The sequence below is a fragment of the Ambystoma mexicanum genome, chromosome 7q (assembly GCF_040938575.1).
Source record: "Ambystoma mexicanum isolate Mex_15411 chromosome 7q, UKY_AmexF1_1, whole genome shotgun sequence".
Classification (NCBI taxonomy): domain Eukaryota; kingdom Metazoa; phylum Chordata; class Amphibia; order Caudata; family Ambystomatidae; genus Ambystoma; species Ambystoma mexicanum.
In genome coordinates, this window is record NC_090941.1 from 722,300,461 (window position 1) to 722,319,059 (window position 18,599).

The window sequence follows — 18,599 nt, forward strand, 5'->3', positions numbered from 1 at the left end:
GTTTCTATTGTGCGTGCCAGGGAGTGTAGCAATGGGGTTTGTGGGGAGCCGGTGCAAGCCAGCAGGGAACATAGTTCCACTACTTCTTTTCATGCACTTCGACCACTGAGCATGGGGCGTAGTGACATGATTTATATACACGGCGCCTGACGTCACCTCTGGAGCTGACATTCGTACACCGCGCAAGACGGATCGATGATCGACGGCCGAGTCGAGGTCTACTACGCCCCCTGTGGAAAAAGTTTCCGAGCAGCAGAGCTTGGGAGGGATATCTATAAAGATGAGGAATCTGCAGGAGAAAAGCAATCCATTGAAATAAAGCTTACAAAAGTATAACATCAGTAATGCCATGGGTTCCACCTTTTCCAAAGAAGACACTATGTTCAGCATGTTTATAGCCCTAGGCACTGCAGCCCTGTAAAATCATAAATTTGGACCAAGGCTGCAATAGGGTCAATAGGGTCAAGCCCAATTTACAAATCAGGGGATATGTCCAGGTCGCCTGCTTCTTGCAGATCTTTGTTTAATTGTAAACGGGAGTCACTGGACTGGGTGTCCAAAAAATCATCTGTCCAAGATTCCTTACGTAAAACATCTTCTTGCTCTTCTTCATAAATGCTTGAAAATCTTTTAAACAGAGGCAACCTCTGCTGAAGTTTGTGAAATGAACTGTACGGCCCCAAAGGGGCTGACAGCAGTTCTTCTATCAGCCTTCCATGATGAGATGGGATCGGCTTCAATGCTGCCAGAGATTTGGAGACCTCGCTTGCAGATCTATTATTTTACTATGTGCCAGAGTTGTCGACTCCAAGGACATTACTTGTTTATGCGACTGGCATCTTCAAGGGCTCTGCTAACTTTCTTTCTCTCTAACTGGGGCCTGAAATCAAAGGCATGTGGGAGCAGTGTTGGCACTTAACTTTTTTGTCCACAGATGTGGGAGATTTATTTATATCTTCTGATGCATTTTTTAGCTTTGTGGTTCTAAATGCCTCCCATTCTCATGTGGAGGAAGATGCAGTGGGAAATTCAGGCTTATAATCAGACTTGGGAGGATAGCTCAGGGGCAACATGCTCGCTTTGGAAACAAGACGATGCGCGGAACGATGCAGGTTCCAACCCGGGGTCGGCGCTTAGAAACCTCTGGCTATTAAGTGTGTTATTAATAACCAATTACAATTACAATTATTCCTTCAATCTGTAATGGCACCTTTTATGTTTCTTTGACAAGGAAGAGCATGTCCTCGAGCAATAAGAGCCACTTCTTGAGTTGTGATGATGTTTCTTTGTCCCCTTTTCACATTCCTCCAATCTGGAATGGTGATAGGAAGGAGAGTTTCGCTCTTCAACAGTTTTGGGTTACATGGTCTGACAGGATCCGAGGAAAAGACAAACAAATTAGTTACCTCTCAGTAATGTTCTTCATGATGGATGTTCCTGCCACAAATTCCGCATCTATGATATCCATATCCCAGCAAAGCTGTTCTTCCTAAACCTTTCCGCCACTAGTGGGCTCTGCGTCAGGTCCGTCCAATGCCTCTACGCCTGGTTCCAAGCAGACGCAGTCTCCTCAGGACCAGCGGAATAACCGATCGGCATGAAAGCATAAAGGAGGTTGAAACGTCTACTTGACCATCAAAGCATTCACTAAAGCTACCTGTTGAGAAAATTCCCTAGAGCAAAACAATTCGAACTTCCAGTTGACACTGGAAGCGAAGTGGTCCACTTGAGGAGTCGCCCAAAGAGAGAAGAACTCCTCCAGAACTTCCTGACAGAGCTCCCACTCGTGGGAGGCCGAGGTCTGTCTGCTCATTGCATCCGCTGTGACGTTCTCCCTTCCAGCCAGATGAGAAGCCATCAAGGAGATGCTGTTATCCAGAGCCCAGCACCACAGTCTGATTACTTCTCGGCACAGAGGCAAGGACCCCACTTCACCTCGCTTGTTGAGCTAATGCATGGCCACTGTGTTGTCAGTATAAGATCAGTATAATCTTGTGTTTTACAGAGGGGAGGATAGCGACCAGAGCCAGCTTGATCGCTCTCAGCTCCAGTAAACTGATTTGCTCCAGAGACTCCACGAGAGACCATAGGCTGCTCACTTTAAGATCTAACAAGTGAGCACCCCAACTGGTCAGAGATGCATCCATGACCACTGTCACCTGGGGCCAAGGTTGTCGAAACAATGCACCTTTCAGCAAGTTGCCACGCTCGGCTCACCACATTAGGTCCAGAGACACCTGATTTGAGACTCCCAGAAGGTCCAACATCTGGCCCTGGAACTGCGACCATTGGCAATGGAGAAGCCCCTGAGGGATCCCATGCGCAGCCTTGCCACCAGCATCACTAGGATGCAGTATGCCATGAGGCACAGAAGGCACAGGAAGGCTAAGGCTCCAACTCGGGTCTATGAATTTAAGACATTGGCCATCCAGAAAAAGCTCACCACTCAATCTCGGACGGAAAAGCCCTGCCCAGGCGAGTGTCCAAGACTGCTCTGATAAATGGGAGAGACTGGGTCAGCAGAACCTGATACTTTTTGAAGTTCGGGGAAAAGCCCAAACTGTGCAAAAGAGTGAATGTACGAAGTAGATGCTCCAACACTAGCTTCAGTGAGCGAGGTCGGACGGGCAGTCATCCAGGTATGGAAAGACGAGGAAGCCCTCCCTCCTGAGTCGAGCTGCTACCATTGCCAGCAGTTTGGTGAAAACTTTGGGAGCTGATGAAAGGTAGGACATTGAATTGGTAAGGTTGTTGGCACACTATGAACCTCAGGTATTGTTAGGAAGAATGCTCATAAATGGCTGATTTGCCTTACCTAATGAGTCCCTCAGCAGCTTTGCTGGATTTCTAGGATTTATTCTTTTCACCTGGTAAGATTGTGAACCATTTTTCCCACTCTTACATGTGTTTGATGTGTGTGTTTTCACTTTTTGTGTGATCTTGAGCACTGGAGCCTCACCTACTCCACGGCCTCATATTTGTCATGTGTGTTACACAGCAACTTCAGTGCAGTGACACAGGGTTGTCTTTTAGACTTCCCACTGACTCCATTTTCTGGGGCTAACTACTGTCCCCCAGAAAAGGTAATGTTGCCCTTTACTTTAGTCACTTTAAACCACAGACCCAGTACACCCCATCTTACATGGAGTAGTGGAAAGGGTTAACTCTTATCCTTGTCTTTGCCTTTGTCTCTTTGTCTGTGCCTTTTGGAGCCTTGTTTCACTCCCTTAACATTAAAACTTGGCTGGTGGCAGTGGTATCTACTCGAACTTTCCTACCGCGATTATATTATATAAACGTGGTATTGTTTTAGGCTATTATAGTAGCCTCAAACATAAATCCGCTTGACCAAATACATTTTATTTTGGTTCCGGCTGGGTTTATTCGACATTTCTTTTTGTTAAAGTCTTTCTCGTGTTTTACTCTACGCGCCAAACCGGGGTTGATTGCTTTGTTCGCTGTCTTTTCGCGGACTTCTGCACAGAAGCGCTCCTTAAGGCGCCTGATAGTCTAGAGGGGCAGGATGTGAGGGAGGGATCTTCGGACCCCTGCCTTGGGTTGCCTTAGTAACCCAAGTCGCACTCTTGTCTGATTGGCTAAGGGGACTGGCCTTGCCAGGCCAGCCACCCTGCTGTGCGATTGACAGCCAGGCTGTATGAATGAGGGAAAGCTGCATAAAAAGCAGGTATCTGGGTCTGGAAGAGCAGAGTCGCCACTGGAACGAAAGAACCAACGAGGAACTGGAAGAATAGGAACCCTACAATGACTGAACCGCCCGGTGAAGCCCTGCTGCAGGTCCGAATCCTCAGAATCCGACGACAGAGAAGATCCTCCAGGAAACTTCTTCCCTTGAGATGGTGGGACCAACCAGATCACCCAAACTGCAAGCCAGAACCCCTCCTCTGGTCGAACTCGCTGTACAGAGCTACAGTGGGCTGGATAGCCAGGAAGGTAGCACCCTGCTTGGGTTTTAAGGGGCGCACCTTTTATTCGTTGTTTTGCTCTGCTGCTGGGTTCTTCCCTGGGTGGCGCAGGACCCTCCAGCTTCCTACTTCGTGTCAGTCCGACAGTCGCTTCAGGAACCGTGAGCCTGCAGGAACCACCAGGAACGTTCGCCTCAGCTACAGCTCCCTCTCCGTTTTAAGGTACTGTGCAAATCCGGTTGTCCGTTTAGTTCAACCGCTGTGAAAGTGTTTGAAATCTTTCTCAAATCCGAGGGCTTGTGCTTCTCTTCTCTTTGAACTAACTTTTCTATCAACCAACCTCGTCCGGAATCTGTGACACAAACTTTACTGTGAACTACCCTGAACTGCGTGATCTTGAGCAAAAGACTTTTGACCCATTGACTTTGGCCCTAAGCCTTTTCTAGCTGAGCTCCTCACTGAAGTTCCTCTTGTTCAATTGCCCTGAGTACTTACCTGTTGGTTTGACTTAATTTCTAATAACTTTGTCTTGCCCTCCCTTTTTAAATTACTGGAGTGACATTTTGCTCCCACTTCATTTTGTGAACTTAACTTGTCTGGAATTTAAGGAAAGTGGTGTGGTGTATTTATGATTGTGATTTTTAACTTGCTTATAATATTAACATTTTATACAACTGTTGAATAAATAAATATATATTCTTTTACTCAGAAACCTTGAGTCAGTGTTTGCCTGAATCATAATAATTGCGGTCCTTTGTGTAACTATTTGATACTGCTCACTTACTCTTGAGATAAGTCTGGCTGCTCCGCTACTGCTACCACTTTAACTGTATAGTACGGGCTTGTACCAAAGGTGAAATTGTACTGTCACTTGTAGTCTTAATTGTGTGTAGTGTTCCCAAAGGGTACTGCATAAAATTCTGCCTAACAGGTACTTCCTGTGCTTCGGAAGAATCAGCACGTGGAAGTAAGCGTCCTGAAAGTCCAGGGAAACCAACAGGTCCTGCAAATTGAGGGCTTGCAGGATCTGGGCCAGAGTGACCCTCTTGAACTTGTCTTTGTGAACAATCAAGTTCAGTAGCTGCAGTTCCAGAACGGAGCGCAGGCCTCCGCCCTTAGGTACCAGAAAGTAGGTAGAGTACCACCCCCTCCCTCGTACTGAACTCAGAACTAGTTTGATAGCTTTCTTCGCCAGAAGCTGACAGACCTCCAGAAGGATGGGGTCCAGAGAAAGAGGGGTGGCCCTCAGACCATGGTCCAGTGGATGTTGTAGAAAAGGCATGCAATATCCTTGATTGATGACCTGTAATGCCCAAGCATCAGACGTGGTCTCTGACCACTCTCTGCTGAAGGATAGCCTTCCTCCCACCAGTGACAAGTCAAGTATTGGAGCCCGTCACTGAGGTATTGTACCCTGGGGAGCCGAGGGGACAGCAGCTGCAGTGATACGCCCTTGCTGCATACTTCTTCCTCTGCCTCTCAGTAAGCATCTGCCTTGGCCTCTTCCTGGGCAGGTTGTCCATGGTCCCTGTGGGAAAATGCGGGAAAGGGGTGAAAACCCCTGCCTCACAATGAGGATTGAGTGGAACGGCTGCTGGAGTGCAAGTCCCAAGGACTTGGCAGTCGCCTCAGACGATTGGACCTTTTGGAGGGCTTCATCCGCCTTGTCTCCAAACACGTTCTGGCCGTCAAAAGGCATATCCAGCAGCCTAGTCTGTACATCGGGCGGAATCCCTGACATGCGTAGCCATGAATGGCATCTGACCACAGTGCTAGTGGCCATGGTCCTACCCATGCAATCTGTGTTGTCTAAACCAGATTGTGGCATCTGCTGCGCTGCCTTCTTGCCATCTAAGACGAGGGACAGAAACCCATCCCTTATCTCGCCTTGTGGAACATGCTCAGCTGCACAGCTACAGCAGACCAGAGGCCAAAAGAGAACTTTGCCATGGAGTAAGATGCATTCACGACACGCAGTGCTAAATTGCCTGATGCAAACACTTTCTTGCCCCACGTGTCCAGTCTCTTGCTTTCCCTGACAGTAGTAGCACCCTGCTTGGTCCTAGTAGACTATCCTGTCATACAGATGGTCTGATAGGATAGGCAGAAAAGACATGAGGAGTATGGATGCATTACTGACATAAAATGAAGTTTTACAGGCTATGAAGCCAAATTTAGGGGATAATCACTTTGAAAAAAGCCTAACGAATCGACAAGCGACCATGAAAATCTGGCGCCTTACCACGGAATCAATAAACTGAAAAAAATGATGCAGACTACACCGCACATACATGCCAGTAGCGTCATCGCAACAGGAGATAGAACCGATGACATGATGAGGTCAAGGACGGAGCGACATAATGCCACCTGGTGTCTGTGAAATGTTTTCTGGTGCAGACTGCTTCGAATGGGATATTTCAAAAGGTGAGGATTGTGCTGGAGAAATGTGTGCATTAGAAAATATGTATTTAAGAAGGTTGATGCACATGCCTAAGATCAGGGTTCCTGAAACATGTGCTGGAAGATGCAATGGAATTTTAGACCTTGAAATATTATGTATGTTTATAATCCAAACAAGAAGCCTGTAATTACCACGCTCAGTTAGCGGAAGTGACGACCACGTTGGTGCGATATAGAATCAGATACTTAAACTTGGAAAAGAAAATGACTAAGCAATCTGCAAGCTTAATATAAAGAATCAAAACAAATCCCAAAGTGTAAATATTATGACGGTTGGAAAAAAGACTTATTTCACACAAGTAGTAAACCCCTAGCTATCTTTTATTTTCAGTATACGTGATGCTGGTGCCCCAATTGGTACTTAGCAGCACCAAACCTTCATACAATAAGGTCCATAAATGTCCGGTTGCATCTGCAGACATTAGCTTTCGCAGTTCAAACTGGTTCCTAGGCAAACATGGATTTTGTATTCAACTGACCAATGTAGTTTGAGATGGTTATCACACTTGGAAATACAATTTGAGATTATCTACAGTCATAGACTACTGAATACTTTCTGGGAACACTGCTGAAATCTATTACGAACCTCGTGTTCATTTTCCTTTTCATGAAGAATTCCATCTTCGTAGTCTCGAATTAATGCCCTCGCAGTCAGCCTGTGGAGAATCTATATTTCCAGCAAAGAGAGGAAATTAAGACAATATTACAGGCAGTAGATTTTAAAGCTACTCTCCTGCAATTATTTTTTTTAAATGTCACAATAGTTTGTTTTCATTTTTTTTACATAAAAATGTATTGATTTTTCAGCAGAAAAGAACATAATAATATTTACATGAATCAATTACATAAGAACAGAATATATACGTAGAAGCAAAAAAATTGAACAATATTTTTAAAATAAAAATACTAATCATCCAATTCATTAAAATTTCTCTGCATATCATCCTATTTATCGTGTTGCTGTTTAAGCTAAAAAGACACCCTTTTCCCTGCCGGAAAGGATCGACAGGCTATGTAATCAATCCTCAACCATAGGCCTAGTACCACTCTTCCAAACCCTCAAGATGTACTTCTTGGTCATTAGAAGAGCTCAATAAGTTCAAAAGAGCTCATCTTTAGTAAAACTCTTATAAACAGGGAACAAACCCTGAACACAAATCATTGGAATACTTGGAAGGGAAAGACTCAATCCAAGATCTATATGTTGAAAAACTTCATCCCAAAATAACCGAACCCTCTGACATAGCCAAAACATGTGTAGGGTGGTGTCAACACACTGTTTACATTTCCAAAAAGTATTGTCTTGACTTAGCTTACAAGATCACATTTTCCATGGGGACCAATACATGTACATGAGGTATCCTCTATTGCGTAAAACACAGATCAAAACCTATTTGAAATCTACTAGGTCCAGCACATACACAAGAACATTCAATATCAGACAAAGCATATCCCAGATCTGAATCTCAAGCCGATCTGCCATGTTGAGAAGCCGTACAAAGCTCAGAAGGAGATATACAGAGCGTAGTGGCAGAAAGTGGCATGCTTTTGGACAAGTGTAAAACCATGGGTGATGCATCTATGGTAGCATTCAAGGGCAAAAACAAAGTACTAAGGGGGCGTGGCCTGACAGCGGACCGATGCAACTAGAAAAGGTAGGGGGAAATCAGGTATCGTTATAGGTTTCGAGGGAGCAAACCTGACATATCATATAAATGAGCGAAAAGGGGGGGGGGCACCTTGAATAGGTGTATCTGTATCAGTCACTGGATCGTTCAGAAAAGTCACACTCTAAAAACATTCATGACAGTAGGGAAAAGAGGTCTGAGGAGAATACAACCTGACCTCATTGTTAATGCAGTTAATAATGAAACTTTAATAAAAGAGCATACAAAGTTAAAAACATGTGTATAAAAACTAACATGTAAAAACTAACAAAAACTGACTAGTGCTTACAGGGAGAAAAAAGTGCTAAGTACTAGTCGCCAAGTGGCAAGTAAAGAGCAAGATACATAATTGAACGGTATCCCACAGATACATAAAGAACACCAAGTGTATATATAAACATCTGAACAGTTATACACTTTTTTAAACAAATTCAAACTTCAAGTATTTAGCAAAAGAAAAACCACACAGAGTACATAAATCGAGAACCTCTTTGTTAGTTGTCTCTAATTCTGATGCCCTAGTCAGGAAGTACCTTGAGTGCATCAAAGGAATATTGATCCTAAAACAAATACTTCATATTAGTATCTGACAAAAAAACCCAACATGTTTCATTCCTATAGTCCTTTGGGTTGGTATTAGAAACTTCTTCAGGGGAAAGTGTGTTTGGGGGCGGGGCAAAGAGCACCCACAGCCCTAACAAGGTCGTAACTGGCAAAGCTTGGCAAGTGAAGACTGTCGTTGATAGTGTGAAGACTTGTCTAGTATTTTCAAGTGGACGGTTCAAGAACGTATATGTCCACAAAAACTTGTTGTTTATACAAGGGAGTAGATCCAGGTTACACCTAATTAAACAAAAAACATAAACCACATCACAATTAGTGTGGTTGCTCAATAAAGTACATCAGTAATCAATGTGGTTAGAAGATGTATTTAGAGAAGGTGCTTACTGTCTCTTAGTGTCGGTAAGCAATCCTTAGGTACTGCATAAATTAGTAGTTTCGCAGTCTCCGGGGAAATCCCTATTAGCACACAAAGACATAACAGAAGGTCCTATAATCCTCAAGTGTGGAGAGTTATCTCTAGATATTGCTTAAATACTGTATAGTGTTGTCAACGATAAAGTGGTATCAAAAAGATTCAAAAAGACTTACTTAAGACATCAATCTCAGTCTAGATAGAGATAGTATGTCTTGGATTGTAATCGTAATGTTGAAAAATAATAGTTATCCAGGCGGTGAGTCAGGCCCTGTAAAATGAATAATAATAAAATATATCACTAACCTATGGTTGATATTGTAATGGAGGTACGAAACTAGTAGCTGTCGGCTACACGACATTAGATGTGACTGAAATGTCTATTACGAGAGTAGGAGTAAAAAGCTCCTTAGGGAACCAAAAAGTCAAAACCCATTCCATACTTAGGGAGGGTGTAGTTGAAGGCACTAATGTACTCCAGTGTCTTAGTCTAGGTTACCCAGCAGTACAGGGATTCACTGCTTTAGGAAAATCAAACGCCCTGAAGTCAGAGCGCTATAAAATAGCTAGCAGGGAAAGTCTTAGCTTGCGTTTTAACGATTGTGGAACACCATGCCAGAAATGGCTGTTGCCGCGTCTGCTAGTCCGTAGAGAGATTTGCCATTGTCATGGCGTTTTGTAATCAAAAGAGCAGTTCACGGAATGGTACTGCGCATGCGTTACTGATGCAGTAACGTAGTGTACTTACTATACCGCTCTTCAAAGAAAAGGGAAGAAATGATGTAAAATGACTAAGTCGGGTTAAATGTATAATAATACATATAGGGAAAACGTAACAAATAGCAAAGATAGTGTAGTTGTAAAAGAACCCGCTGTGCGAGCGCGGCGGTTGTTGCTAGGGAAACACAAATGCTTGGCTACTCGAACAAATGGAGACCTGCGCATGTGCTGGTAAATGAATGCTAATCTCTAATTCGGACGCATGTGTTCCGAAGAGAGAGGAGCGGCGCATAGGGTATGTCGAATGTGACTCCTAAAGCTGGGGGGCTGAAGAAACGTAGGTATGTGTGTAGCGATCACAGCTGTGGCGTGCATACCATGGTTCCGGTGGCCTAAGTCCGTAGTGGATGCTAGCTCGAAATACTGCGCATGAGCAGGGAGTGAAATACAGATCCCCAATGCAAGATATGAGTCGACTAGTAATCGTCTATGTAGGCACTCAGAATTGGCAGAAATGCCTATATTGTAACAGTCACATCTGCCGTGATCTCCCGGCACCCAGCGGCTCCCCCCCACCACGAATTTCAGTTTTTACCCCACCTTATTTACCTATAGGCTCTGATGGTCAGTCCCCCGCAGTTGTGCTTGGCGGCGAAGCAGCTGAGTGGCGAGGAACAAGGTGGCATCTCTCGGCAGCCTGAAGGCGTGCAAAAGATGGCAGCAGCGCGGGCACCATGACAACAGTCGGAGTGAGGGCTGTGTCGGGATACTTCTCCTGAGCTGAGCACCTGTGGCGGCTGGCTTCTGCTCCTTGCGGGGGCTCATGTCAGGAGCAGGCACCTCTTAAGGGTTCTTCCTGGGGCCACTGGCACTGATCACCATGGAGCAGGAGTGCCCGCCTTCCTCCTGAGCTATCCTGGAGCCCTGGACGGGGCCTCATTGCAAGATGCTTGCAGTAGAGTCGGTCGGAACTGCGGTGCGGACCTGAAGAGGTGATGTTACTGCTGGCCAGCTGGACCGATGCTGTGTTGCCTGTGAGGGCTCCGTTAGGCCCCTGCAGGGAGTATCTGCAACGAGAGCTGACTGAGTAGTGCGGGCGGGAAGGAGTGGTGACATACTGATGGAATGTACTGCTGGCTGCAGGAGTGGGGAACCATAAAGTTGTGGCTGGTGCCCATGTCTATCTGTGCATGCTGTCAGGGCTGCCGCCAGGTGCTCTGTCAGAAGGCAGATCGCCCCGCCCCTTCTGGTATCTCCTGCTCTTGACGTCTGTTGTGTGAGGTGCTTCCCTCCTCCAGGAACAAATGAGCCCCAATTCTTGGTGTGAGAGCCTACATTCTTCAAAGGAACCATCGAGTATGTAGTCCCCCCCCACCATCCCTGGTGAGGCCACCATCACCGTGGATTGCGGGTTGTGCCTGGATCCAGTCACAGAGAACTAAGTGGGGTGCCTAACCGGTGGCCGGCAAAGGTGTTCAACGAATTCAACTGTCTCCCTAGTTACCCTGCACCTGCCAATATCCATGTGAACTGGAGTTGGGGTGCTCAGCGCTCTAGGCCATTGGAGTTGGAAAACTGTGATCGGGAGTCTGAGAAGGCACAATGCTAGGGGACACCTCAAACACCCACCCAAGTTTAACTATAGAGGTTCTGGCTTGGTGCAGCCTCGGTGGCTGGTGCTTCACCAGAACTACGTTTGCTGATTCTCGGCGCCGCCAGGAAACCCTACTGCTAGGGTTAGCCATGCCCAAAGGTCTAACCAAACACAAGACCCCTCGGATGGAGACATAAAGGCTCTCCTCCAGACGCTGCAGAAACCGAGGAACAAGCTGCAGCAAGTGGTGGCCCAAATCCATGTGTAGGGAGGACTTAAAGAGAGGCCGAATATAATGGTATCTACAGCTGATCTTCAGGCATTAATCCTCGAGCTCAAAGCGGATCATAATAGGGGCAATGCAGTATTGTCGCCCAGAATCTCTGAATTAGACGCTTTGAAGAGTTGGAGGACAAACAGTGCGAAAAAGCTCATGAGGAGGAGATACTGGAAGCGAGAGTCGCAGAGCTGGAAATCACGATGCAGAAGCTGATTCAGAGACAGAGACAGGAAGATACTGAAAATAGATCCCAGCGCAACATCCAGGTGCAAGGTAGCCCCAAATCCGTTGTGGATGGCGAGCTCGGTGCTTACGTCCAGGCCCTTTTCCAATCCATCCTGGGTGACTCAGGTGAGGATGAGCTTCACCTGTATCGTACTCATGGAACCCGCACAACATTTCAACAATCATGGCAATTGGTCCACAACGTGCGGACTAGGGTGCACTTATTTCACGTCAAGGAGATGCTGATGCAAGCAGCACAGAAATCTCCAAGAATAACCTTCCGTGGAGCCCAGCTTTCCTTTTTCCACAATCTCTCACCTTTGGCACTCTGCAAACGCAAGAGCTTCCAACATGTGACCAGCTGGCTTCAGGAGAAGAATATCCGGTAGGAACAGGGTTCTCCTTCAAGTTTCATTTTGAACTCGATGGCAAGCTGAGTGTTATCTCTGTGTTGGAAGAGGCCAACGACTCGTGGGGTGAAGTGTCGGACTTGGACTGCGCTGATCCGGTGGCTAAAACGGAGCAGGGGTGCTCTTCTCGGGACAGATGGACGAGGCGATATCCCAAGAAAAGTCCATGACTTAAAACCTTGTGCTTCTGTACTGGGTTTCTCTAAGGCCTGAGTGAACAGGTCCTTTCTTGTTTTGGAGAGGGGGCTGCTGCCCCGTGACATCTGCTGCGTTCTTTCTTTATACATTGAAGTGTTCTGATCATCCTCTTGATGTGGGACTGGCATGTCGCCTCATGGATGGTGCCCAGAGAGCGCTGTTTTTTTCCCCCTGGCAGAGGTTTCGGGGAGGAGTGTATTCCATGGTGCTGAGATAAGGGGAGGGGAATCATTTGTATAGTGTGGAAGAGTGGAATGGGAACGTTGTGTTCTGGGGTTATGTGGTTTGCTGTTGTTGGACAGGAGAAAGATAGCTGTGCTTTATTTGTTCTTGCCAACCTTGAATGGGAGTACAATGTAATGGAGGTTCAATGATGACCCAAATTCGTATAACTTGAAATTGCTCACCCTGAATGTGAAAGGTTTGAACTCCCATGTTAAGGGGAAATCCATGGAGCGTTGTGTCTGGGAGATGGATGCCGCAGTGGTGTTTCTGCAAGAAACAAATCTGGACAGGGGGCTACTAGCGAGCAGGCACTAGAATTTGAGATACTTTGCATGTGGGCTTCTAAGACCAAAGGGATAGCAATCCTGGTGACAACTAAAGTCCAATTCTTTTTAAAAAATGATTACTGTTATAGTTGACTTGAAACCTTTCAATAGTTAAAACATGTACAATTTTCTTTTTTTCCCTTCACAATATAAAAAAAGTGTTTTGATAAAATTATATACATATTACATCAGTCATGAAACATGTATACAAATATAGTACATTTAGAACTTAAAACATATATTTAAACCACATATATGTATGGATAAAATGCATGAGTAGTGTTATTGCACCTTGGCATGTATTATCTTCATATTTTATTTTCTATCAACCATGTTCATAATCTCATACTACATTCAGAGAGCTGATCACTAAATCCCAACATATTTGATATTTAGAATTTTGTTGACTCACATAGCAATTACCACTTGAACGTTTACCTCATGCAGCCCAACACAGTTAAATCTCACATTACTGATTTAGCATCATCAGATTGAATTAGCTAATTGTCATGTTTGTGTATATGAGTGATTGGATCAAATGTTAATGATGATGCACTGATGCATCAGCCTTAAATACCAAGTTCCTAAATACCTTGTCCGAGTCTGAGTGAGTTAAAAAGATTCCTAGTTCCAAAGATAACAGCATTTCATTCTCCACTAGAAATGCTGTCCCATAGCATGTCATGAGTGACAAAGCTGAAGTCATAATATAAATGCTCCAGATAATATTTTCTTTTATGGTGCAGTGCCGGACAGAATACAAGAAGATGTTTAAGTGTCTTAGGTTCCACACGATTCTTACAAAATCTACAAGTTCTACGCAAAGAGGTAGCTCTCACTCTTCTACCAACTACCTCACGTGTTGGCCAAAGGTTGAGTCTGAATCGCAGGAACATCATTCTAAATCTCGAGTCCGGAAATTTGATTAGATATCGTTCTGGATTACACAATGATTTGGACTGAAAATGTCCAATGTTGAAGTATGTGTGCTGTGAGCACTGTTGATGTGTTGTGATGCAATCGTAATGCCATAGTTATTTTTTTGCTCTTACAGGATCAGTTATTATTAGGTTTAATGAGATTCCTGCATCCATCATTATATTTGTAATGTGCTTTTTCCAAGGTTTTTCACTGTACCAGATTTAAAATAAAATGCTAAGACTGAAGACTGATGGCAGAGACCCTTCGGCCTCACTAATGGCACATTTATTGTATAGGTTGAGCATTTTCCAGAGTAAGCCAAGTTCATGTCGAACTATGCACATGGGTTGACTTGTCGGCAGAGGCAGTAATTTCTTCCTGTTTGAACTTTCATCTCTAATTCAAGTTTATATGGTAAATTGGAAGGATTATTATTGGTATTTACCACAAATATTGATACTCATTTACTTTTTCAATTCTTGAGACTTGCACATGACAGTAATATTTAGTTTTGTTAATTTGCTGTGTTGTACCAGAAGTAACATGTTTAGTTTTTGATAGATGTATGGTTAGTTGATTTTGATCCACATAGACCCCTAATGCCGATAGTACATTTTGTAGACCTCTAGGTGTTTTAGAAAACAGGACTAGATCATCGGCATAAAGAAGCCATGGTAGGGGATGCGCACCAATCTTTGGTGGATCAGAAAGTACTGATTTTGAAGAGTGCACCACATCAGCAATAAAAATAGTTAAAGGAAACCAAGATAGCAGCCGGCTTAGGAGGACGCAAGTGATCGTCTCTCCCCTGCCGGGATACAACAAAAAAGCAGCTAAAAATCAACGTGATAATGGAAAAAGGTTGAGATTAGCACTCTCCGGAGTGCAACTGAGGCAGGGAACTTCAGGAAGTGAAGCACTCAAGATAGCGACCGGCAAAGTGAAGAGGAACGGTGTAGAGTGAGGGAGAGGCAGCCCGATGTAGCGAAGTACAGTCAGAGCACCCCGCAACCAGGATCCGCCTTTATGGGAAGGACCAGTGGGCGAGAGGCGGAGTCCCATTGAAGCAACAGGGGCGAAGGCACCAACAGCGCGGTAAAGCAGACGGAATACGTGGATGCCCAGCAAGGGACCAAGAGAGAAGGTGGTGCAGTGAGAGGGACGAGAGGCCCGCCGCAGGCAAGGAGCAGACAGAACACTCAGTGCCAGGATCAAAGCCAAGGTGAGGGCTGGTGGAGAGAAAATGAAGGAACCCATACTGTAACACAGAGGTGAGAGGCCCTCCCCCACCCTCACGCAGCATGGACTGCTCCCGATATAGGAATTAAAACAGGATAGAGCACCATAACGACACCTACAACGGAGGGGGCGACTCAGAGGAGAAACATCAGGCATTGTGGGGGGAGAGGTAAGTGTGTGGACACACACAGAGATCCCCCCCCAGGGCACAGCAACAACAGAAGAAGGGGGAAACAGGACAGGCTACATCAACTAATTTGGGTTGCATAGGCCACTACCAGTACAGGGAGAACGCGCGCACTTCAACGTGACAAAATAAGGAAACCAAAGACACGGAACAAGCTGAATAAGGAGACCCCACTTACCCCTCATTATAAAAGCAAAAAGCAAAACTATCCCGGAAACGTAGCAAGCTAACTCAGAAGGGGGCAGGTGTTATACCGTAAATTAAATCGCATAGCCTGAATGAGATGAATAGTATGTTGGCCAGAAGCAAATCGCATCATGTGACAAACATCGCAAACCGTGAAACCTGAATGTGACCATTGGGAGTCTATTTTGTAAATGCCGGCCATTTTTGTTTTTGTAATGCTTTGCAAATATATTCTGTGCATCAAAGCCACACACGGTGCGAGGCCACAGCTTGAACTCTGAAATGCTAACATAGACAGGAATGTAGAGCCGTACAGAAATACATTGTTTTCCTCTCATGGAGGCCTTGAAGCTGTGCACAGAGCCGCGCCTAATCAGTGGCCCAGGTACAGGTTTGGTTTGCAAGCGCTGTTGTAAAAGGCAGTTAAATGGGAATTATATGCAACTAACAGTGCTCCTTCACAGAGGATGGTATTTTCTCTGCCTCATAACTGTCTGCCCCTTTGCTCATGAGCCGCAGCGAACAGATAACGTTGGTTTGTCATGTCTCCCTGCTAGAACATGATATCTTCCCCTGCGCCAGTGCCCCGTGTTCCCCATAACAGAAAACTGTCTCTGCAGCCATTGCTAGAATACTAATGTTTAGACTGACTGAAGTTACTGTTAGGGAGAATTCTCTCTTTAGGCTGAATTTCCTAACCTAGTGAGCAGGGGAGTTGCTAGGTCTGGAAAAGACCCGGGCTAAGCTGATGTTGGAACTGTTGGGACTGGGGGCTAGCTAGTCTTTTGGCTGTAGCTCCTGAGATTCTATCTGGGGCTACAACCAAAAGATCAGGGGCTATAGCCCCCTTAGCCCCCCCCCCTAGCAACGCCCCTGCTAGTGAGTCCCCCAGCAGCTTTGCTGGATTTCTGGAGTTTGTTTTTTTCTCCTGCCAAGAGTGAGACTCTTTTTCTCCCCCTCTTGGACATGATTTATGGTGTTCTTTTGACTGTTAATGTGTTTTATGGGATATGGGGTCCTTTACTCCATAGGGTCTCATGTGTTTTTTACTATGTGTGTTACACAGCACCCTCCGTGCAGTAACGCAGGGGTGTCATAGTGACACCCCACCATAGACCCCATACCCTGGGACTGACTACTGTCTCCCAGGGCATGTAAAGTCACCATTGGCTTTACTAGTCCAAAATTATTAACAGAAACCAGTACAAACCATCATATTGTGGACGTACTGGTCGGGTCAATTCGATTGCCCCGGGGTCTGTTAGTCGAGGGGGCACGTCTCGGTCCCCCCTGATCGAGTTTTGGCTGGTGGCAGTGGATACTACTTTTTATATTCGACCGCAAATATTTCCCTATGGGATTTTCCCATTGTTCGAGCTACCAACTTTAATTATTTAATTCTCATAGCCTCGAACATACCGCCGTTTTATTTAATTAATATTAATTTGCCGGTTGGTATTTTTTGCCAGGACTCGATTCTAAAATGGCGTTTGTGTTCTCTTCTGTACTCCAACCCAAGTCAAGCCCTTTGTTCCACTTTTTGGCGGGCTTCTCCACAGAAGCCTCCAGAAGTGGTGCCACTCTGTCTGGGTACCACAGGGGGTGTGGGAGGGGGTTTAGGCACACTGGACTGAGTTACCTTGGTAACTCAAGTCGCACTCTTGTGTGATTGGCCCAAGTGCTAAGCCGGCCGGCTCACCACTTAGCATGTTTGAGTGACAGCTAGGCTGAGTGAATGGGGGTATGCTGCATAAAAGCAGGGCTTTGGGGACTGGAACTTCAGAAGTCGCCACAGGACCTGAGAATCCGATGAGGGAGAAGCTGAGCCAACCTACCACGACGACACCACCGGTGGAGCCCTGCTGAACCGACTCACCACTTCCGGACGACAGAGAAGATCTCCCGACTGGAGAGGCTTCTTCCTCTGACTGGTGGGCACAACCAGTTGACCTTCTCTTTGCACCCCGGACCGGTTTGTGGTCGAACTGCCCGTGCCTAGCACCCTGGCAGCCGGATAGCCACTTACCACTGGACCGCGAATCAACGGACCGCTCCGTGTACCTAAGAAACTCTGCGGCTGGTTTCTTCCCTGGCAGTGCAACAGACTCCTGTCTTCCTCCCCGAAGAGATCCTCTCTTCCCCCGGACGAAGCACCGACTTGCATTCGCTGCCAGGAACAACTGCCCCCGCTGGAGTGTTCTCACCACTTTAAGGTACCGTGTCCGCCAGGCCTCCCTTTCTAAAGATTGCTACAAGGTAATAATAACCCCTTAACCTTCAGGACTGGGCTGGCCGCCTTGACCCTCTAACTGGTCCCTTTCTTTGGTCCAAGTCCTTTTTGAACCATTACAAGACTTTTGTGCACTGCAACCGTGTGACCTTGGACACATTTCTTTTTGATCCTCTTAAAGCGGATCTGGCCTACTGATTCTGAATTCACGGTGTTACTTTGCCTTCCTCTCTTGTTGTGTTCGTGAAAAAGTGTTGGGATCTGTTTCAATTTATTCTCTGCTTTTCTCTCCCTTTTTAAAACAAATTATTAGAGTGCCATCTACGTTAAGCACTCACCACTGTCTGAAAATAAGTGGGGCTTTCCTTAAGACTTGTCTAATATTCTTTTAAGGGAGTGTATATCTTTTAGTGACTGTGTTTTTGAATTGCTTACTATTAGTGCCTGTGTGTTTTTCTAGATGTGGTTTTAAATAAATCATTATATCTCTTTTACACCAAGCCCTGGTCAGTGTTTACTTGTTCTATTGTGTTCTCGTGACCTATTGTGAATACCCTGTATGCTGCCTAACTGTTCTTGAGGGAAGTCTGACTGCTCAGCCACAGCTACCAAGTGAATCTGTGTGGTACAGACTGCTACCAAGTGGGTTTACTACCAAACACCTGTAGTCCTAAATCTTTTGCAGTAGTCCCAGAGGGAACTGCACAGGTTTCTGCCTAACAGTTACACGCATAGCTGTCAATTACTGAACCCTAGCTTGTTCGTCATGTATAAGGGCAGGCCGAATGATATTGTAAAGGATGATGTATTATGTATATATATGACTGCTTTA

At 45.5% G+C, this 18,599-nt stretch overlaps 1 protein-coding gene across 7 annotated transcripts in view; it reads right to left on the minus strand.

Annotated features, from left to right (window-relative positions):
• Positions 1-18,599, minus strand: part of PARP4 (poly(ADP-ribose) polymerase family member 4) — a 2,748,946-nt gene that overhangs the window by 998,217 nt on the left and 1,732,130 nt on the right. For all 7 annotated transcript variants that reach the window (XM_069639202.1, XM_069639198.1, XM_069639200.1 and 4 more), the window contains exon 28: positions 6,970-7,050. In XM_069639202.1, coding sequence (XP_069495303.1) covers positions 6,970-7,050 — 81 coding nt within the window. The remainder of the gene's footprint in view (positions 1-6,969; positions 7,051-18,599) is intronic.